The 20,498-nt window shown below is 45.3% G+C and overlaps 4 protein-coding genes across 5 annotated transcripts; 3 read left to right on the top strand and 1 right to left on the bottom strand.

Moving 5' to 3' along the window:
* The first annotated feature begins 1,062 nt into the window (after positions 1 to 1,062).
* On the top strand, positions 1,063 to 3,929 carry LOC101767699 (ras-related protein RAB1BV). Its single transcript, XM_004981203.4, has 9 exons — positions 1,063 to 1,244; positions 1,330 to 1,422; positions 2,599 to 2,671; positions 2,776 to 2,876; positions 2,961 to 3,026; positions 3,108 to 3,205; positions 3,289 to 3,351; positions 3,472 to 3,564; positions 3,639 to 3,929. Exons 2-9 carry the CDS (start codon positions 1,350 to 1,352, stop codon positions 3,714 to 3,716), a joined length of 645 nt encoding a protein of 214 aa, XP_004981260.1. The 5' UTR covers positions 1,063 to 1,244; positions 1,330 to 1,349; the 3' UTR covers positions 3,717 to 3,929.
* A 145-nt stretch (positions 3,930 to 4,074) lies between these two features.
* LOC111255820 (zinc finger protein ZAT12-like) lies at positions 4,075 to 4,963 on the bottom strand. The gene has a single exon (XM_022823148.1). It carries the CDS (start codon positions 4,804 to 4,806, stop codon positions 4,348 to 4,350), a length of 459 nt encoding a protein of 152 aa, XP_022678883.1. The 5' UTR covers positions 4,807 to 4,963; the 3' UTR covers positions 4,075 to 4,347.
* A 1,181-nt stretch (positions 4,964 to 6,144) lies between these two features.
* LOC101768106 (NEDD8-activating enzyme E1 regulatory subunit AXR1) lies at positions 6,145 to 13,242 on the top strand. Of its 2 annotated transcripts, none has more exons than XM_004981205.2 (14): positions 6,145 to 6,335; positions 7,277 to 7,449; positions 7,542 to 7,705; positions 8,389 to 8,499; positions 8,786 to 8,865; positions 8,943 to 9,093; positions 9,173 to 9,266; positions 10,072 to 10,160; positions 10,776 to 10,849; positions 10,961 to 11,123; positions 11,506 to 11,591; positions 12,206 to 12,289; positions 12,418 to 12,574; positions 12,830 to 13,242. In XM_004981205.2, the coding sequence occupies exons 1-14, from the start codon at positions 6,280 to 6,282 to the stop codon at positions 12,911 to 12,913; spliced, it is 1,566 nt and encodes a 521-aa protein (XP_004981262.1). In that variant the 5' UTR covers positions 6,145 to 6,279; the 3' UTR covers positions 12,914 to 13,242. The 2 variants fall into 2 exon arrangements, with proteins under 2 accessions (XP_004981262.1, XP_004981261.1); XM_004981204.2 differs by having other exon boundaries at positions 12,394 to 12,574.
* A 4,578-nt stretch (positions 13,243 to 17,820) lies between these two features.
* On the top strand, positions 17,821 to 18,726 carry LOC101767301 (zinc finger protein ZAT12). The gene has a single exon (XM_004981202.3). The coding sequence runs from the start codon at positions 17,908 to 17,910 to the stop codon at positions 18,466 to 18,468; it is 561 nt and encodes a 186-aa protein (XP_004981259.1). The 5' UTR covers positions 17,821 to 17,907; the 3' UTR covers positions 18,469 to 18,726.
* Positions 18,727 to 20,498: the final 1,772 nt, after the last annotated feature.

Below are 20,498 nucleotides of genomic sequence, written 5' to 3'. Positions count from 1 at the left end.
TCATGCAGGCGGAGCGCGAGAAATTTCTCGCGTCTTCGGCGGATCATGACATATCTTAATTGATCTCAACTAGTTTAGTGGACGAGGACAGTGCTTACGCAATAAGTGGGGTACCGTATTGGCTATAAGCAGGTCGGGGGACGGCTATGGATGGTGACTCTGCAACAACTGCTCGCGCGCCGCGAGTTTGAACAAATTTTGCCCCGACCAGTGGACTTCGTTGACCGTACGTATTGTATGTGCAATCACTAGACGATCGAGTCACGTAATAGAGACCAGGAAGATTTCAAATCCATGGACACTACTTTTGTTTAATTCACGGAGGTGTTCGAAGATTACAATACTTGCCGTAATACACAGAAGTCTACTTTTGTTTAAGCTGAACTGAAGCCTAATTACTCGGCTGCTTCGCAGTGCAGTTCAAACGAGCATGCCCACGTGCGGCACAAAATTTGTATCGGCAAATTCATATGTGTTTAGTTGCATCTACCAAATTCATATGTGTTTAGTTGCATGTACCAAATGTTACATGGATAGATGATCCTCAATGTTGTGTTTTAATCAACTTCTTTGAGCCATATGCTATATCAATTTTAATAGAGAATTATATCAAGTATGATGACTTTATTCTAAACGAGTTGGTACGTTTCTCGAATCATTCCATGCATGAACCAAATGCATATGAAACTGCTTGTGAATGAATTTCAGCAAGTATCATAGACCACACATGTAACACATGCATCCATTAAAGTACCAAGTATTTTGGTTCTGCATTGCTGGCCTTGTAGAATCATAACGGAGTGCACACAACTCCTATTTTTTTTATTTTGTGTGAGAGAGTAACACAACTCTTATTAATGTAACAACCAATGCATGATTTCCAAAAAAACTATATAAAGAACCAATGCATGGGCCTAATTTCCCATCAATGAGCCCAACTCAAGTAATAAACGGCCCATTGCACCTGCCCCAGTAACTGGGCCATTTGGGCCGGCGCACGACCAACAATACGTCGAAAAACTTGTTCCCAAAAAAAAGTCCAAACACGGACCAATTCCACCACCCCACGCGAACGCGTGTGCATCCCCTTCCTCCTCCGATCGAGCGAGCCAGGTCCAGGCAAACCTGGTGCTCCCCTTCCCCGTCACCGCGACGCCTCGGCCTCCCGCTCCACCGCTCGCCCGCCCGCCTCCGCTTCTCGTGCGGCGACACCACGCCTAGAGATCGCGTCGCCACCCCGCTTGGTTCGGCTCGCCATTCCGCCCTCCCTGTTCGACTCGGTTTGTTGGTTGTTTGCGATTCCGATCTGATCTGGTTGCGTGATGCTAGGTGCTGGGAGGTAGAGCGCGATGGCAGCGCCGCCGGCGAGGGCTCGAGCCGACTACGACTACCTCATCAAGCTGCTTCTCATCGGAGACAGCGGTGAGCTCGCCGAACCTCTCAGCCCCTTCCTCTCTTGTCGTATCTCGATCTGCGCGAGATCTGATTCCTTCGGAATCATGTGTTATGTTCCGTTTCCGTGTGATTTGGCGTTCCGGTTGGGATCTGGTACCCAGATCAGCCTCTGCAGATGGTTGCGTAAAATGGGAATGGGCGGATGAATATGAATCTAACAACCGGACGGCACTTGGGGGGGTCTCACCTGTGTAACGTTCATATTTTTCGAGTGAATGTGCCCCTGCTTGCATTGACCTAGCAGGTGAAGAAATTTAATTGTGGATGTATTTAAATTGATGGCTACGTCTAGAATTCAGGAACAGGTGCTCGGCCTTTCAGGATGTTCATTCCACAAGCACTGGCGAGGCTATACTCCTATATTATTCTTGAATTATACAACTAGTAGCATGTGCAAGTGGAGCATAGCTCTTTGCATATTTCTGACTTACTCTGATTGTCATGTCGAGTGGTCATAGAGCATATCTCTCTATAGTTCAGCCCAGATGGCTTGATGGTTAACATTGCTGTTTGCTTCAGTCGGATCGAAAATTTAACTGATGCAATTTAATAGCCACATCTAAGGTAGAACATTGGAAAAAAAACACTTACCTAGGCTTGAACATCCGTGATTGAGGGCTCTGCTTGAGATTAGGGAATTGTTGGGCTTGAAATGCATAGTCTCAGTCACAAAACACTTACCTAGGCACGAACTAGGCAATACCTCAAGTTGGAAACTAAAATTGTGCTACTTATAAGATAATTGAAGTGTTTGTATTGTTATGCCTTGTTTTGCATTTCCAATGTATGGCCATGTTATTGTTCTCCTCGCAAGACAAAATATCCAGCTGTTTACAGAAGCTTGTAAGTAGGGGCACAAATTTAATTTTATTTCTCCTTACATGCAGCTTTTGAACCAAAAAAAATCAACTAAGCAGTTTGCTTTTATCCGTGTGGCCTGACCAGTATTTATGCTGTAGTGCTCTATGCTCTTGTTTGAACAGTGACATGAAGCTACATATAGCTTTGCATATCATTTGTCTCGTTCAAGGCTATTTCCTGCTAATATATTTGTGGACCTTTGCTTATATTTGTTGTGGCACAAGCTAGATTGTTGTTTGCTACTGGCATAAGGTTTCTAATTACAAAATGTTGTGTGTATAGGTGTTGGAAAAAGTTGTCTCCTTTTACGGTTTTCAGATGGCTCCTTCACCACGAGCTTCATCACTACTATTGGGTAATGAGAGTAACATCACAAAATCCCCTGGTTGAGAAATTGTCATGCTACATGTGAAAGCTTGTGTGAACTTATGAATTGTGCCCACTGGATTCTCAAAACAGTATTGACTTCAAGATAAGGACTGTCGAGTTGGATGGCAAACGGATTAAGTTGCAGATCTGGGATACTGCGGGGCAAGAACGTTTCCGCACTATTACAACTGGTATGCTTGCTGCCTTTGAGCAAACTAGTTTATATTTCTAAAAGTTGTTTGGCTGAATGTTGGTAATTCAATTTTTCTTTGCAGCCTATTACAGGGGAGCGATGGGCATTTTACTTGTCTATGACGTCACGGACGAGTCATCCTTTAATAGTACTGACTTTATACTGAAGTGCTCTTTGATACGTCGCTTCAGCTTCCGATTCTTATACTACAATTGTTACTGACCTGCAGACATCAGAAATTGGATCAGAAACATTGAACAACATGCCTCAGATAATGTGAACAAAATTCTGGTAGGGAATAAAGCTGATATGGATGAAAGCAAACGGGTACGCAATCCATTCCTACTCTTACTCTTATTCGATCCCTTAAACTTTATGTTTTGAATAACTCTTGAATTTATTTCTTGTAGGCTGTACCCACTTCAAAGGGGCAAGCTCTTGCTGATGAATATGGGATAAAGTTCTTTGAAACGGTCAGTGCAAGTCATAGTTTCTTTCTGTTATGTCATTCCTTTATTGTAGCATAACTGATAATCCAATGTCACATTTGATTTGTTTGTGATGCATAATTTATTATTTATTTTTCGCTACAGAGTGCAAAGACAAACCTGAATGTCGAGCAGGTTTTCTTTTCAATAGCAAGGGACATCAAACAAAGACTCTCAGAGACCGATTCGAAGCCTGAGGTGCGACCTTTTTCATAGATTGGACATATTCACCTTCTTTTGCATAGCACCTTAGCTCTTGTTCTTATTTTCAGGATCGAACTATCAAGATCAAGCCCGAAGGGGAAACTGAGACAACAGATGCACAGAAATCAGCTTGCTGTGGCTCCTGAACAGTTGGCACAGCAAGATTTGGTGTTACTGCGCATGTAATTTTTATCATTTTATTCTTTGCAAGCAACTCTCCATGTGCGTTTCTTAAGTCATCGCAATTGTTGGGATTTGGACAAATGGGTGTTAAGTCAGAACATTTACTTGCTATATTGGTGGAAACTGGCCTTGATAACGATGAGCGCATATATACAACTGGGTGGCTGGTTTGATCTCGTGCACTCGAATGGGAACATCGAATCGTGCTTTTCTTTCCAGTCTTATGCGGTTACCTTGTACTTGCAACATTGGATAAGATCCTTTAAAAATTGTTAACATTCTGCTGAATTCCTGTAGGAACTGGTAAATCGGAATTGAAGCAAAGCAGTATGCTAGACCTAGGCATAGTTCGTGTAAAAGAAACAATGTGTTTCTTGCTTGTGATACTCTTTTTTTCAAGTTGCACGCAGTATCCTGTAGAACGCATTTTACAATACTGTACACTAGTCAATATTTTCTTACATGACAAGACTGTTACATAAATGAATCGTGCTGTATGATATGTGCAAAATTTCAAAGGACTCCGAATTACAAACCCAGGCCAAAAAGGCAAAAACTAAAGAAGCACGAAACCCCAAATGCTTGGTCATGACTTCATGAGGGGGCAATGTTCAGGTCCAAGCCCAGCAGCCCTCTCGCCGCTCCGTCGGGCTTGGGCTCGGCTTCTTCGGCTAGCCCGCGGGAAGCGGCGGCGGCGGCGCTCTCCCTCTCCTCCTCCTCGGCCACGGCACGGTGACGCCTCATGTGTCCCCCCAGCGCCTGCCCCAGCGCGAACTCGACGCCGCATACCGCGCACCCGTGCGCGCGGGCCTTCGCCGCCGGCGCGGCCGGGGAGGCATCACCCGCCCGCGGGCGCTTGTGGCTCGCGCGGTGCCCACCCAGCGCCTGGAACGACGGGAACCGGCGGCTGCACGTCTTGCACTCGAACACGCGCGGCGAGGCCGGTGGCTCGCCGCCGCCGCCGCCGCGCGCGAGCAGCAGCATGACCCCTTCGGCCACGCTGATGATGCCCAGCTCCGCTGGCTCTTCTTGCCCGAACGTCAGCCTCTCCATCGTCGTCACGAAATGCTCGGTTGCTACGCTGTATGTGTGTATATACTACCGTGAGAGGCTTCTGATTCCAAAGTATTTATAGGATCGGTGCTGGAGATGGCATTTCTCTGTTTCTGAAGAAAGAGAGATGGCACTTGTGTTGTTCAGCTTTCTAAAGGGACGCTTGACTCAGTGGTAACAGTTGACTTACTGCTTCTTCGTGTTATTAAAAACCATACATGATAGAGTTGACTTGAGAGATAGATGGAGAACCCGGCATTGTTAGATGATGAGATGAAGAAAATTTCCGATGAGAGAACACTGGCTCGCCGCTCGATTCTTGCCCATAGTGCATAGAACTACTCAGGTCTGTGACACCCTAACCCACGCGTGGGTTGATGGAGATTTTCAGTGTTTAGTAAGTTTTGCATTTCGGCTAACATAGCTTTTGAAGTAAGCTATCCTCACTCTTTATTTCATTCTTTATCTGATACTACAAGATACTATAATAGTAATGCCGTTAACTTACCCAGATCTCACTGCAATTCCTTTCATAATTGCTGGACTAATTGGCTTTTGTGCTGTCACTGCAGAAACAAGCATTTTTGTAAGAGAACAAAGCGTTAGCTGACCTCATCTTGATAGGTCGGTCGAGGTAGGTGGTATTATCTGTCCGTCATGGCTTTTGACTCGCTATAAATTCTCAATTATTTGACAATCTATTCTGACTTTGGACGGATATCATTAACAACAATGGAAATCAATATCAACGAGCCCTACACAAGTGCTACTTCGTTTCTCCGACTTGAAATTGAAAATGCTAAGTGGAATGCAGTAAGCTAGTGAGCACGGCGTGAGCTTTTATAACAGGCGTGGAGAGTACGTAGCACACAGTGATAAATCTCATCGCGTCATCCACGACCCTTACAGATCATTGATATATCTTTATCTCTCGCTGCTCCTTATCTGGCAGCAATCAGACTATAACTGAATTACATATTTCTCAATGCATCTTCAAACAACACGTACTTATGCACCCTCATTCCCTAATTCTTGAACAACTAACCAACCTTGCTAGTGACGTACGCCTGCATCACTTTGCCATGTTCCTGAACTTGAAGGAGACCTTTTTATCAGTTGAATGAGACTTTTATCTTCTCTTGCACCCAGCAGACACAAGGTAAAAACGCAATAGCCCCAAGGAAAAAAACTCCCAGGTGATTACTCTGGGCCAGGGTCAGCTCCATCCTAACTGGGCTGCTCAAATAGGTTTGGACTGGCTGATCTGGCCCAATACTGTGATGGGTTAAATGTGAGTTGTTGGGCTAGCCGGATTCGATCAATAGGTTCTACTACAACTCAACAAGCCATCTCCTTGCTCCGCCTCCGCTCCGCCGCTTTATTCCTCGCCGGAGTGGAGGGGTCGAAGCGAACCAAAAACCCCAAGTACCCACAGCGAAGAGAGCGCATCCGCCTCCCCTCCGCTACGCAGCCATGGCCGCCGCCGGCGTCGTCGCGGAGCCCAAGACCAAGTACGATCGCCAGCTCAGGTAACCCTTCGGCGCGCATCTGCCTTCGCCCTCCCATCTCCGCTACCTCCCCGTCACCACGTGATCGATGGGTAGATGCCGAGCGATTGCGTCGATTGATCCTAGGGTTTAGGGTTCTCGAGCTACTGAATCCCGCTATTGGGATCCAGTTTCAGCTCCGTTTGGATGTGTTATCCCATCTAGGGTTTAGGCTCCTTTTTGTCACTCTGGATTGCTAGCGCTAGCGCTCTGATGTAGGGGGAATCTGACGTGGTTACGAGGCTGCTCTTGTTTCTAGACTTGAGCGGTGCAGGCCTTGCATTTGGAGCCGGGGTTGCTTGCAAGGTATTGGGTACTAATTAGTTAGGCTTGTCTCTCGGTTCCATGGATTCCATTACAGTTAATTTGTGCCTTAAGTTGGAATTCTGATGGAAAAATGCAATTCAGTAGTGATTTAATGATTTTAGCTAGGTTCAGTGGGATTGGTACTTGGGGTTGCATTGCCTAAGCTAAAACTATACGCATATAGAAAGTTAAGTCCATGCGAATCTCAGGGCCCACTTCCATGCCAAGTGGTATTGTTCATTAGATGATATTTGTCTAGGTTGGTGAATTTTGGTTCATTTGATGATTTTTGGTTAATGGTTATCATGACAACTGTTAGCTGCTTCCCCTCAATTAATCTGCATGTGTCTTGGACTCTTTGATCTTGGCGTTGTATCATCTCAAAAACAAAAAAATCCTGTTTCTCTATTGCATAATTCTCCTGTGTCGATTATGGTGTAGGAAAAGAGTATTTGATGGCACAAGCATTGTTTTTATGTTTTATCAAATTAAGGAAATCCAATTTGTCATTTTGCGTGTGCTTTCCAATAATTTGTTATCTGCTTGTTTTACTCACCCATTGAATCAGATAGCATACCAGATATTGAAAGCTACCTGTTTTTTCTAACTAAGTACAGGATATGGGGTGATCAAGGACAAGCCGCACTGGAGAATGCTAGCCTATGCTTGCTTAACTGTGGCCCTACTGGAACTGAAGCACTGAAGAATCTTGTGCTTGGAGGAATAGGAAGTGTCACTGTTGTTGATGGCTCTAAAGTCGAAGCATCTGATCTCGGGAATAATTTCTTATGTAATTTCTTTGCTATGTGACTCTACCTGTTCTTCTGAATTCATCCTCCTGAAATTGACGGAACTCTTATTCTCGAATATTTTTTAATGCAGTGGATGAAGGATGTTTGGGGCAACCAAGAGCTAAATCCATCTGTTCTTTCCTACAAGAGCTGAATGATGCAGTTAAAGCCAAGTTTGTTGAGGAGACTCCAGCGACTTTGATAGACACCAATCCTTCATTCTTTTCCCAGTTCACTGTCGTCATTGCTACTCAGGTGTGTTCTTCAGCCTACTCTTAGGACAAATTGCAAAAGTATGATTGCTCTGGTGGATTTATTTCCCTATGTAGCCAGAAATTTTGGGTGTATAAATAGATATATGTTTTTTGTTGAAGATTGAAAAAAATGATCAAGAGATGAGAATCAATAAGAGGACTATTAGAAGGTTTACAGATTCAAAGTAATACTACCAAAAATTTTAACTGTGGTAGCTAATTTTTTTGTTAGAATTGAGAAAGAAATAATAAATATCTTTGGGCTTTAAATTATTAAAGCTCTATATTTGTGATGACCTGTCTAATGGATTGAATCTGTTGACCATTGTGGATGGTTGCTCGTGTTATATAGTATGTGCATCTTAAATGCTAAAGTAGCAAATTTCTCAATGGGTTATTATTCAACCAGTTTCTTCTGATTTTTTTACTGAAGCTAAATAAAGTTCTGTTGCTTTCTAAGCCCACAACTGGACTCACTGGCCAGAAGCAAATATATTTACTGTTTCTTTTAACAATAGTTTTGGTCTGTTGGTAGTACCACTGTTCAATTATTCCCTCAGGATTTTATCATCACCTGTGCTACTGTGATAGTAGAGTTCCTCACTCGTCATTTATAGTATTGATGGCAAAATATTTGTCCCATAAAACATTTTTAAATACAATGCCTTTTCATCTATGTTGCAGCTTCCAGAGAGTTCTTTACTGAAGCTAGATGATATCTGCAGAAAAGCAAATATTGTGTTGATTGCAGCACGTTCATATGGTCTAACAGGTCTGGTCAGGGTCAGCGTCAAGGTACTTTGATATACTTACATCCAAACTTTAGCATGTCCACATGATTAATTATCATGACAACACAATCACTAGTGGCAAGACTTGGCGATTTTGAACACTCATTCCTTCAATTGTGTAGTACTGTAGTTGCATACAAGGCCTTGCTACCTGGGCCTTGTTGTATGGCCAGTTTCCCTTTTCTAACAATTCTTTCTATGCCACTCATACAAACTAACCGTGTTGGGAGGAATTCACCACAAAAGCATTTTGGGAAGGTTGACAAATCTATTTATTTGTTGTTGTCCAGGAACACTGTGTCATAGAATCAAAACCAGACCACTTCTTGGATGACTTGCGCCTTCACAATCCATGGGCTGAACTCAAGCAGTAAGAATATATACATTCATTATAAACAGTTGTAATTGTACACGAGCACTGTTATTGCTGACACTTCTACTATGCAGGTTTGCAAAATCAATTGACATAAATGATAAAGATCCTGTCGTGCACAAGCATACACCATACATTGTTATCCTTGTGAGGCTTGCAGAAAAATGGGCAGATGCTCATGATGGTAATTTACCTTCAACTAGTCAAGAGAAAAGGGAGTTTAAGGTACATTCTTTTTATTGCTGTTGACCCAGCAAGAGAAAAGTGTTTTTAGGATTTGCACCTAAACTATTTCTCTTGTCAGGACCTGATTCGGGCCCATATGCTTAATGTAGATGAAGAAAATTACAAAGAAGCTGTGGAGTCTTCATATAAAGTCTCAGCCACTCCAGGAATAAGTAAGTTGCTTTTACGTGTCCTTATCCCAGCACAGTTTTAAGGATCTACCGCTGACCTTTCTTAAATTTACCTGAGTTATCAAGAAGTTACAACTCTTGTCACCCAAATGATGGATCTTAAGCTTATGTATGGGTTGGCGTGGTCTTATTTTCTTCATTTGTACCAGTAGTGGCCTCACGCCTTTTTTTTGAATCAGTAGTATTGAAAATGTTCTTGACCCTAGTGCTTTCTCTACTTACCTTATCCACCTCTCTGTCTATCAAATATTTAGCTTTTTTTTATTTACATAATTACATCGATCCACATTTCATTATTCTTGGATGTTTAGTATAACATGTAAGGAGCTTTAATAGTTGATGGAATATATGACACTTTGTTTGATTCAAGCACTGAGAGCATCAGTTGCAACATCTCAACCACTTTGTACCTTGATGCGTGTAAGTGTTGAACATTCTATTTGTATGTTTCAGCTACCATTTGTATGTTGTATGACATTCTAGTAGCGTAGAACCCAGCTGATCCTTGGCACACTAGACAGTGTGAAGCAAATGGTGGCTATGGGATGGCTGCGATGACTTAATTAACATGCGAAATTTGTGGAGATTATTTCTGATTATATTATTTAGGCGATATAATATATATATTTCAAAAATGTTATTGGGGTCTAAATAGCCTTGTTCCCAAACTTGTTGTATGGTTTTATGTTCTTATTGCTTTAGATGCACAAGTTCACTCGTATTGACTTGTACAAAATGGTGCGCGCAACAGTACAAATATGCAGGTTCTGACATTGATTTCTGTTAGGAAATGAGATCCAGCAGATAATTGATGATAACTCCGCGGAAGTCAATTCATCTTCAACGGATTTCTGGATTTTAGTGGCTGCTTTGAAGGTATATATCATATTATGATTATAATGTACGGAATGTTGACTTCTTTACTAGTATATTCCATGATAGGCCATTCCATAAGTTAGCACACTATGCTTAAAAGTTTGTGGCCTCATTATGACTGGATGCTGATTCATTTGCTACAGTTCTATTATCTGGCCTCCTTTTCTGTTGTTAAAAGCAGATCTGAAAGTCTTTTTTCTTGGTATATCTTACTGCCAGCTTTTAGCTTAGTTAGTGCCAACATCTGTTGCCATAAATGTAGCTAAGGTGCCTAAAAAATATACAAATGAAATTGCTTGGGTACCTCCTAGCTTTAGTTTGTGGACATGTGAAGTTGTGATCTTGAGTCCTGAACTTGTGCTAAAATTTCAGCTGTTAAAATAACCAAGGCGCCCTAAACTTAAAAACTTGAATACTGTGTGAGTCAGCTTTGGACTTAGAATGCTTCTAAGATGAACCTATGTTTTCATTTGCTGAAGAAGTCCAATTAGAGCATAGAAGCCTTCAGAGTATGTGGAAGCTGCTTGCATATGAACCTATAATACATGCAGTCCAGAAATAGTTTTTATTACCATGGTTTCCATAATTTGCACTGCTTTCTCTCTCTGTTGACAGGAATTTGTTGCAAATGAGGGCAATGGTGAGCTGCCTCTCGAGGGAACAATTCCTGACATGACTTCACTTACTGAGTCAGTTTCCTATAGCTGATTCTGCCATCTTCAGATTCAAATCCTGCCACTACAACTATATTCTCTTTTTTTGTGTGAATTATTTAATGATTCTCTTTTGTGATCTTACAGGTATTATGTAAGCCTACAAAAGATTTACCAAGCTAAGGCTGAAGCTGACTGTCTTGCCATGGAGAATCGCGTAAAGGATATCTTGAAGCGGATTGGTAGAGATCCGGATTCTATTTCAAGAGCATATATCAAAACATTTTGTAAAAATGCTAGAAAACTCAGGGTAAGCTGCTTTCTTCAGTTGACATATGTTGTAGCTTCTGTTTATAATTGCAACTTGACATCTTACTGCATGATGCCCTCAACTGTGACAACTTACTCATTTTAGTGATACCTGTAAGTTATCCATGCCAGAATGATAAATTGGATAGAAGGTGACTTTATTGATGTGCAGATTGCTGCTTGCTCGCATGTTTCAGAATGATAGAATAATGCTTTGTACTGTCAAGTAAAAGAGTCATAAAAGTTTTTCATTAACAAATTTTACTACCTATGCATTGCACCTATCAGTGGCTTTGTGCTTTTTTATAAGTTGTAAATGATCAGTAGTGTGAATAGATATAAAACATATCATTTTAATCTGGTTATCTATTTTCAATGTCTAGGTCTGTAGATATCGTAGCATCATGGAGGAATTTAGCTCTCCTATTGTTTCTGAGGTCCAAAGGTATTTCACCGATGAAGACTACAGGTCAGCATCCATTGCACTGAATTTTCCGGTTCATGTCTTTGCTTGTATTTTTTTTATTAGTAAAGAAAGTGCTATGCATGTTCCAGATTTGATGTTAGTACTTGTATCACATTCCTGCGAAGTTTTTAAGCTAGCATGGCATGCCCGTTATGTTCTAATGTGTCAACAACTAGGCAATTCTAGGTTAGCGCTATCATTTCTTTAATGTGTCACTGTAAGAGTTAAGACTTGTCATTCTAGGATACATTATCATTTCTTCAAAGATAAAAGAGAATATTTCTTGAAACTGCAAAACTGCAATGCGAATACAGATGGTATCATGAATATGATTAGGAACATCCAAAGCAGATATTTTTTGCTTGGAAGTCATATTTCATCATCTCATAAATACTACTCCCTCCGTTCCAAATTGTAGGTCATTTTGACTTTTCTAGGTTAGATGCATAATAATATCTATGAACCTAGAAAAGTTGAAACGACCTACAATTTGGAACGGAGGGAGTAGGTTTGAATATGACAAACTATTTTCTGCTGAAATAGCTACCCGGTGGTTTAAATTTTAACTATTTTCAGTGAACTGTCCTCTCTAATGACTGTCAAACGTGTTACTGCAGTTATGCAATGAATTTCTACGTTCTACTACGTGCCGTTGACCGATTGGCTGCCAACTATAATAGATTACCTGGAATCTTCGACAGGTACTTGAGAAAAATGTTCATTTGGTATTGGTGAACATTATTATCTCACCTGTAGAGAAATGATTCTGTTTTTTATAATACTGATTATACACTGGATTCGATAGTGAGATTGATGAGGATATCCCTAGGCTGAAGACTGCTGCCGCTTCAGTGCTAAGTGAGATGGGCTTGAGTGGAGCATCCTTAACTGAAGATCTGATTGCTGAGATGTGCCGGTTTGGGGGTGCAGAGATTCATGCAGTGGCTGCTTTTATTGGCGGCGTCGCTTCCCAAGAAGTAATAAAGGTCTGTTATATGCTTGACTGAAATTATTAAGTGATATACACCTGATTGTACATGTTGTGACCCCTTTATACATAATTCTTCCCTCCAATCCAAAATAGATACCGTTCCAGGATTTTACACAAAATTGAAAAGATTGGTAAAAGGCATCTCGAATTCATAGGAGGATATACACTTGGGCATGAGCTATTTATAAACATGTATTTGGAAACTGAAAAGGGTATTATTACTGATTTCTGTTCTTGTTCCATATTCCAGCTGGTCACCAAGCAGTTTGTGCCGTTGCGGGGAACGTTTATATTCAACGGAATCGACCTCAAATCTCAAGTTTTGGAGCTATAACATGGCTTAGTTGCCCCATATTTTGTGCCATGGCCTCGCAGTGCAATGCAATCAGCTCGCCCATGTACTTACCAAAAAGATCAGATCCGAGCTGGGTCATTGTACCGACGAAGAGCCAAATCTGCATGATATTTAGATGAGGCATTCTTGCCATGTAGCTCGATATAATCTATTGGTGTTTCTACCTTTTGGGACACGGAAAACGAGTTGGAGAAAAGTGGTTAGTGTTTAAGAATGCATTCTAAAAATCACTCTCCCATCTTGGAGTATCCGGACTGATGTAATTTTCAATATGTGATCTATGCAAGTGCATAGCAAATTCCGTAGCACGCGGGTTCTGCTGCAGTAGACAAGAGCAGTCACATTCCAAAATCGATGGGCTGTTATGCTGTACACTGTAGTAGACAATTGGACCAAGGAAAAGGAATTGCCACCGTCCAAGAAATGGAGCTGCACGTGGTGCCGATGTGAGTGGAAGCACAGCCAGAAATGGTGGACGGGCTGGAAGAAGTCTGGAACTCGCTCAATTACGGCTTGACGTGTGCGCAAGCTGACGAAAACGACCACTGTTTTAAGAGTGAATTCACTCGATGCTATTGGAATTTACAAGGATTCTCTCAATGCCATCGAAATTCTTCTCTTCCCCTCACTGCCACTGTTTCTAATTTCCTTTCTCTTCATTGCCATTCCGTTAGATTTTCCATCCATACGTGACACTGACAACGTGCCTTGGTCCTCCACTCTGCCCCGCCGTCGTGTAGTCTCCCTACGCATCGCGCCTCGGCACCCTTGGCGCCAATCCGCTCTGAGAGTGACCGGTTCTCCGCGGCGGACATCTGGAGCCGCGTGGCGGCATCAGCCCCCGCCGCCGCCGCCTCGGCGCGCACGAGTGCCTCCCGTGCCGCCGTGTGGTGGCCCCCAGCGCCGCTAGGAGCACCTCGCGCTCCGCCGTGGTGGCGTCTCCGAGACCTCGCCGAGCCTCGCCTCCAGCGCCGCCGTCTGCCTCTGCTCCTCCTTGGCCATGACGGCGAGCATTCGGTTGAGGCGTTGCAACCGCTCCGCCTCCCCGTTATCCTGCTCTGGCGATGAGTCCCGTGCCACTGCCGGCGCCTCCTTCCCGTCGGCCGTCGAGTCCCCGGCCGAAGCCTTCCGTATGTCCCCATGCGCCGGCGCGTGGCGGCCTACCTCTGGCGCCTCGCCACGGGGGAGCCCCTCCGTGAGGTCTCCCCCCGCTTCAGTCTTGGCATCTCCACCTGCTACAGGTATGCCAACGCCCTTGCTCAAACCCGAGGTCATCTGGCCAGACGGCCCCGTCACCGCGGCCAGTTCCAGACCGCATCTGGGATCCCCGGCGTTGTCGGCGCCGACTACACCACGCGCGTCCCCATCGGGTCGCGCCCAAGGCCAACGTCGCCGCGTACATGTACGCCTCCAACGGAGATGACGAGCTGAGACGGAAAATCTAACGGAATGGTAATGAAGGGAACGGAAATTAGAATTAGTGGTGGTTAGGGGAAGAGAAAAATTCCGATAGTATTGAAGGAATCGTTATAAATTCCAATAGCATTGAAGCAATTCACTCTGTTTTAGTACTGTTCTTGTAACAGCGGGAGTGTAGAAGTGAAGATAAGCATAATGTCGGCTGAGCTGTTGGCGCTTTCATGGGGCGCACGTAGACACCGACATCACTGTGCGTATGATCTCAGGTGTCCATCGGCCGGACCAAAATCTCCAGCCAGCTACTGGTAAATGGCCGGCCGGTGGTGTTCCTTTCGCGACGACGCGCTTGCCGTCAGAGGGAAGCAAAAGACGTGTGACAGCGACAGGCTAGTGCAGTTAACTTCCAGGTCGATCACAATCATGCTTCCTTCCAGTGATAAGCAAAGAGTGCAAGACAACACCGGTCTTCAGCGGTTGTTTGTGTGCATGCAAGAACGTATACACACAAGCTAGCGTACAACTATACGTAGTATATTTTATATAGCAATAACGCGTTTGCTGTTTTGGTTATTACTTCATGCTGGCGCCAGTGGCCGTTGGTCGGTAACGCGCTACTAGCAGGCACAAGCTGTCGTCGGCAAATTCTCAGGATCATCATCGCTTGCTACAGCCGATGGTGTTCACAACGGGATCACAAACGCGTGCTGCGTATACACACAGTGGTGGTGATTCTTGGGTAGTGTTTGGTTGGCTCAAATGTAACGTAATCTGATTACTGAAGGTAACGAATCCCATTACATATGTTTGGTTACGGTGGTTTGTAATCAATTGACACTGTAATCGAATCCCTTACCTAAATAATATCTATACAAGCTTGTTACCCCTCCTCCCCCACCGTAATCAGATATAGCACCCACACAGTAATCTGATTACGTTACCAGAGTGCAACCAAACAAAGAGGGCAATCACCTATTCCACCTCCAAATACACTGTAATCTGATTCCCTTTGCGTTTACATTACCTTAGCACGAACCAAACGCTATCTTGATTGATTGGATAAGACCGCAAACTAAGCTAGGAGACCGCATTAATATCTTATCCCAGCACTCTACCTCAACGATCTGTGTGGGCGCGACACTTACTCTTTGACCATGTCGACCTGTCGAGGAATGCACGCCAAGAGGCATGCATAAGAGGATGTTTGAATGCGAGGTACTAAACTTTAGGAGGGTCATGTCGGATGTTCGGACGCTAATTAGAAGGACTAAACATGAGCTAATTATAAAACTAACTGCAGAATCCCTATACTAATTCGCGAGACGAATCTATTAAACCTAATTAATCTATCATTAGCAAATGGTTATTGTAGTACCATATTGTCAAATCGTGGACTAATTAGGCTTGATAGATTCGTCTCGCAAATTAGACTCCATCTGTGCAATTAATTTTGTAATTGGACTATATTTAATACTGCTAATTAGTATCAAACATCCGATGTGACAGATACTAGTTTAGGAGGGTGTTCCAAACACCACTCAGTGCATTCCTTGTCCTCGTCCACAGGCTAGCTAGAGATGAGAATATGAGATGCAACTTGCCCGGTAACTAATACTAAGCGTGGCCGCCTGCTCGCTTGGCACACAAGGATACCAAGCACCGTCTGAATATCACCTCATGACGTCATCGCCGCATCATGGTCCTCCGGTTGAACCATCAGCAATAGCAAGTTGTTAGCTGAGAGTAGACGAGTAGGTAGCTAGGTTAGTGCTGCCTGCCGGCTTCTGTTGACGAGTAGTGCTACCGGATTAATTAGTTTGGAAGTGGCTGCGCGGCTTCCAGAACAAAGTAGAGAGCACAAATCGCCGGCGGTTTGGGCCTCGATGGTCAATTTGGCCCGCAGCCACCACGTCACGGCTGACTTGTCGACCACGCACGTATGGTTTTAGTTCCAGATTGAGTTTGTTCGCGATTAGTGTACTCCTCCTTGGAGCTACCAGAAAAGGAAACTTAAAGTAAAGTTGCAAGGCTAAAGCGGCGGAGTCGTGCCCGCCACGTCGTCTGAGATGGATCCAAAAGACCTAATCTCTCCGGCGGCTACTGGAGTAGCAGACCAGGTAGGAGTAGTAGTTGCCAAGTGCCAACCAGTGCACGCAGCTGGCCCTGGCGCACCCGCCTGAGCCGTTCCGGAGTAGTGCGCGTTGGACCGGCTCCAGAGCCTCCGGCTGGCTTCGTTCAACTCCCATCCCACCCCGCACGTGAGGCCGGAAAGCGTGGCCCCCGCGGCAAGTATATGCGTGCGTTTTGGAGTAGTACAAGTCTACAGCTCTCTACATGCTGTGGACCCTGGACGATGCACCGCATAACAAGCAGCTCACCTTATAATCCGTCTGAAAAGTTGAAACGGCTGATTTGTTGTGAGAGGAAAATACAGTTTGGTTCGGACTAAAATTCATATCACATCAAATATTCAGAGGCTAATTAGGAGAACTAAATATGAGTTAATTATAAAACTAATTACACAGACGGAGGCTAATTCCCGAGACAAATCTATTAAGCCTAATTAATCCATCATTAGCGCATGTTTACTGTAGCACCACATTGTCAAATCATGAACTAATTAGGCTTAATAAATTCATCTCGTAAATTAGCCTCCATTTATACAATTGATTTTATAATTAACCTATGTTTAATACTCCTAATTAGTATCAAACACTCGATGTGACATGAATTTTAGGAGTAACCAAACAGCCCCGAGTTAACAAGATTGTTAGAATGATGACAACTTCTGGAATCCAGGTGACGATCAATGCCTCTCGATCTATTCGACGAATGAATCAATGACCAAGGGGGTATCCATTGACCGCCCCGTGCTTGAAATCCAAGTCACAAATATCAACAAGCCGAGAAAAATGTTCTAGACCCTTCGACCCGTGCACACAGTCAGCAGCTCAGCACACCGCCCAGGGTCTCGCAAGCCCATACGCATACACCGTCCCCATCCCGCCCGGAATTATCAATTGCTTTTCCACTCCCATCACCCCCCGCTTGCTTTGCTTCCAGTAAACAAACAATAAAGAAACCGGCCGCCGGACACCGCGGGGGGCGGCGGCGTCGTTGCCCCCGCGGCTAAGCAAGCAAGAGCACCGGCCGCCACGCGCTCGGCCCCGTCAATAGCGCCACCCGCCTGCCGTGCCAGCTGAGCTCACCACCGCGCTCCGCGGCCGCACCACCACCACACGTCCGGCCCCATCCACATCCGAGCGCGAAGGACGACTCGGGACTGGGCGCCCAGCCGTCCACGTCGCGACGCGGCGCCGCGCGTTCCGGTGCCTTCCCCTGATTGGTCCCCCCGCTCCACGTCTCCCCCCTCATGTCGGTCCGCCCCACACCAGTTTGGCGCACACGTAAGCCCCCTCGCACAACCGCCTCTCATCTCTCGCAGCCAGCACAACCTATATAACCGCTCGCGACTCCAACGCCCCCTCCCACCCAGAAGCCTTTTGCCTCGCATCATACAGCTCGGCAAGATCAACAAGCAGCCAATCCTCCGCAAGATGAAGCACCCTCGGGACCAGCAAGAGGAGGTGTCGCTAGCCCTGTCGCTGAGCACGACGGACTCGTCCACGACGACCTCGGACTCCGCCACCGCGGGGTCCCCGGCGTCGGCGGCGGCGTCCAATAAGCGGGCGCGGCGGAGGGGGCCGGTGGTGGCGACGTCGGGGGAAGGGGAGTTCGTGTGCAAGACGTGCGGCCGGGCCTTCACCTCGTTCCAGGCGCTGGGCGGGCACCGGACCAGCCACCTGCGGGGCCGCCACGGCCTCGAGCTCGGCGTCGGCGCCAAGGCGCTCAAGCAGCACAAGGCGGCCGACGCTGCAGGCAAGGGCGCCGGCGACAAGCAGGAGCAGCGGCCGCAGCACGAGTGCCACATCTGCGGGCTCGGCTTCGAGATGGGCCAGGCGCTGGGCGGACACATGAGGCGGCACCGCGAGGAGATGGGCGCCGCCGAGGCCGCCGACGCATGGGTCTGGCGCAGCGTCGAACGCCTCCCGGAGGAGCTGGAACTACGCCGCGCCGCCGCCGCCGAGCCGCCCGTCTTGCTCGAGCTCTTTGCCTAGGATTACTCATCGCGCCTGATGATTTGGACTGACGCAGGACATGTAAATGATGATATTGTTTGGTCTTTAATTAGATCTTTAGGAATTGAGAACCAGCTGATGCTGGCTTTTGTAAGTATGCTAGGAGTTTTGGTTGATCATTAGTGGTTCGATTTCAGATGTCACAGAGCTGATTTCATCACAATTCTTTGGTTCAAATATACAACATATGTTCATCTTCTGCACTGCAATCTGCTGTTGAAGTCAGAAATTCCGCTCGATTGTTGATTGTTCTACTGTTCGTATGCTTGTTTTTGGAGGGCAAATCATCTGTTCCTCTCTTTTCGGAAAAATGCGGTGTACCAACTATTGATATCAGAACAATAAGCAGATGCTGAACAATTTACCCAACAAAATATCTTCTTCCAGAGCGCACCTTTCTAGATCAGCCGATATATCCGCTTTTCAGCATCAATTTGTGTCTTTTTGGCGAAATGTAACTATCAAGCTAGGGAAGAGAGATCGAACAGAAAGATGGAGAATCCGAGCATGACTTTGTGGTTATGCAACTGCTCCGTCCGTACTAAATTACCATTCGTTTTGGTTCTAGAGACATAACTTTTATAATGTATCTAAACATAATATATATCTAGGTGCATGCCAAAGACTATGTATCTAGAAAATTAAAATGAATAGTAATTTGGGTATCTAGGCGCATCTAGATACATGCCAAAGACTATGTATCTAGAAAATCAAAACGAATAGTAATTTGGGTATCTAGGTGCATCTAAAAAAATCAAAACGAATAGTAATTTGGAACGAATGGAGTAGCTTGCATCTAAGACTAAGAATTTGAGGCCTTTCTTTCCGGTCGGGGGATCGTGGGTACATGCCTCGCTCAACACACAGCAAACGTGGACTGCACGTAGTACGCCCGTAGAAATTCACTATTTTCGGTCCCTCTTCGCTCCTGCAAGTCACCGGTTGGGCCCAGGTAGGCAGGTACGATGAACTTGCATCAGGGGCTAGCAGCGCTTAGATGGATGAGGATGACGCTACCTCCTGTTTAATTTCTTCGCGGCATACGGCGCACGACCTAAGCTACCAATCCTGACAGGAGCACGTCATTTTCAGCTCAGGGGTTGGCCACCTGATCATTTTTCTTCCAACTAACCCCGTCGATAGCTGTGATTAATCTCCTGGCTCTCTGATATTTTTTCCTCGGAACTAACCCTGGTAGTAGTATGATGGCTAATAATCTCCTGCGTGGAATGGCCAGGATTGATGAAGCGATAAGGATCGGAGCGACCGCCATGCCTATTCGACACGTGGCGCCCGTCTTGTAGATACAGATAATTTTCTTCCGAACTCTCCCGTCCTAAATTACCATTTATTTTGGATTTTCTAAATACATAATTTTTACTACACATAGATATATATTATGTTTAAATACGTAGCAAAAATTACGTAAGTCAAAACGAATATTAGTTTGGGACGGAGGAGCAGACGATACAAATACATTGGCAGTGAAGACAAACTACGAGGAAAGATCGAGCGATGAGTAAAGTAGGAAAGCTCGATACTACTAGTATACGAAACGTGCTCCCGTTCACACGCGCGTGCCCGTCGTGCGAAAAAAAAAACTTCACAGGAAATTTCAGCTAGCACGGCTCAAGCATGACGTACGGTGTCGTTCCTTGCCCTGTTCATTCATCCTTGTCGCCCAAGACTGGTTTGACCCGACCATCGCGGCGTCAAAGATACGGAGCCGGCGCTCTCACTGCCCGCGGCCCCAGGCAGGCTTACTACGGATACGACGACCAGTCTTCCCCCTCCCTCCCGTGCCTTCTGGTGGATGGAACCGCAAGCGCCTGCATCACCGTGGGGCCCACGTCGTTTCCTTAACACCGTCAGCTCCGTCTGGACGCGGACCCTTCCGCGGTTCCCGTCCCGCGCTCCCCACGGCCGGTGAGGAGGCTAGCAGAGACGACACGACACGACACGCACGCCAAGCGCGTTAACGGAAGGTTCCCGTCCTTTTCCATCCCGTC

This window comes from Setaria italica, chromosome IX (genome assembly GCF_000263155.2).
Source record: "Setaria italica strain Yugu1 chromosome IX, Setaria_italica_v2.0, whole genome shotgun sequence".
In the NCBI taxonomy this organism is placed as follows: Eukaryota; Viridiplantae; Streptophyta; class Magnoliopsida; order Poales; family Poaceae; genus Setaria; species Setaria italica.
Note: the sequence above shows the minus strand (reverse complement) of the source record. Positions and strands in the feature narration are given on the sequence as shown.

Coding starts and splice junctions, on each gene's coding strand:
- LOC111255820 (XM_022823148.1), bottom strand. CDS start 4,806: ATGGAGAGGCTGACGTTCGGGCAAGAAGAGCCAGCGGAGCTGGGCATC.
- LOC101767699 (XM_004981203.4), top strand. CDS start 1,350: ATGGCAGCGCCGCCGGCGAGGGCTCGAGCCGACTACGACTACCTCATC. Junction 3,027..3,107: donor GGACGAGTCATCCTTTAATA/GTACTGACTTTA, acceptor ACTGACCTGCAG/ACATCAGAAATTGGATCAGA. Junction 3,565..3,638: donor AGACCGATTCGAAGCCTGAG/GTGCGACCTTTT, acceptor TCTTATTTTCAG/GATCGAACTATCAAGATCAA.
- LOC101768106 (XM_004981204.2), top strand. CDS start 6,280: ATGGCCGCCGCCGGCGTCGTCGCGGAGCCCAAGACCAAGTACGATCGC. Junction 8,866..8,942: donor CCATGGGCTGAACTCAAGCA/GTAAGAATATAT, acceptor TCTACTATGCAG/GTTTGCAAAATCAATTGACA. Junction 9,267..10,071: donor CTCAGCCACTCCAGGAATAA/GTAAGTTGCTTT, acceptor GATTTCTGTTAG/GAAATGAGATCCAGCAGATA.
- LOC101767301 (XM_004981202.3), top strand. CDS start 17,908: ATGAAGCACCCTCGGGACCAGCAAGAGGAGGTGTCGCTAGCCCTGTCG.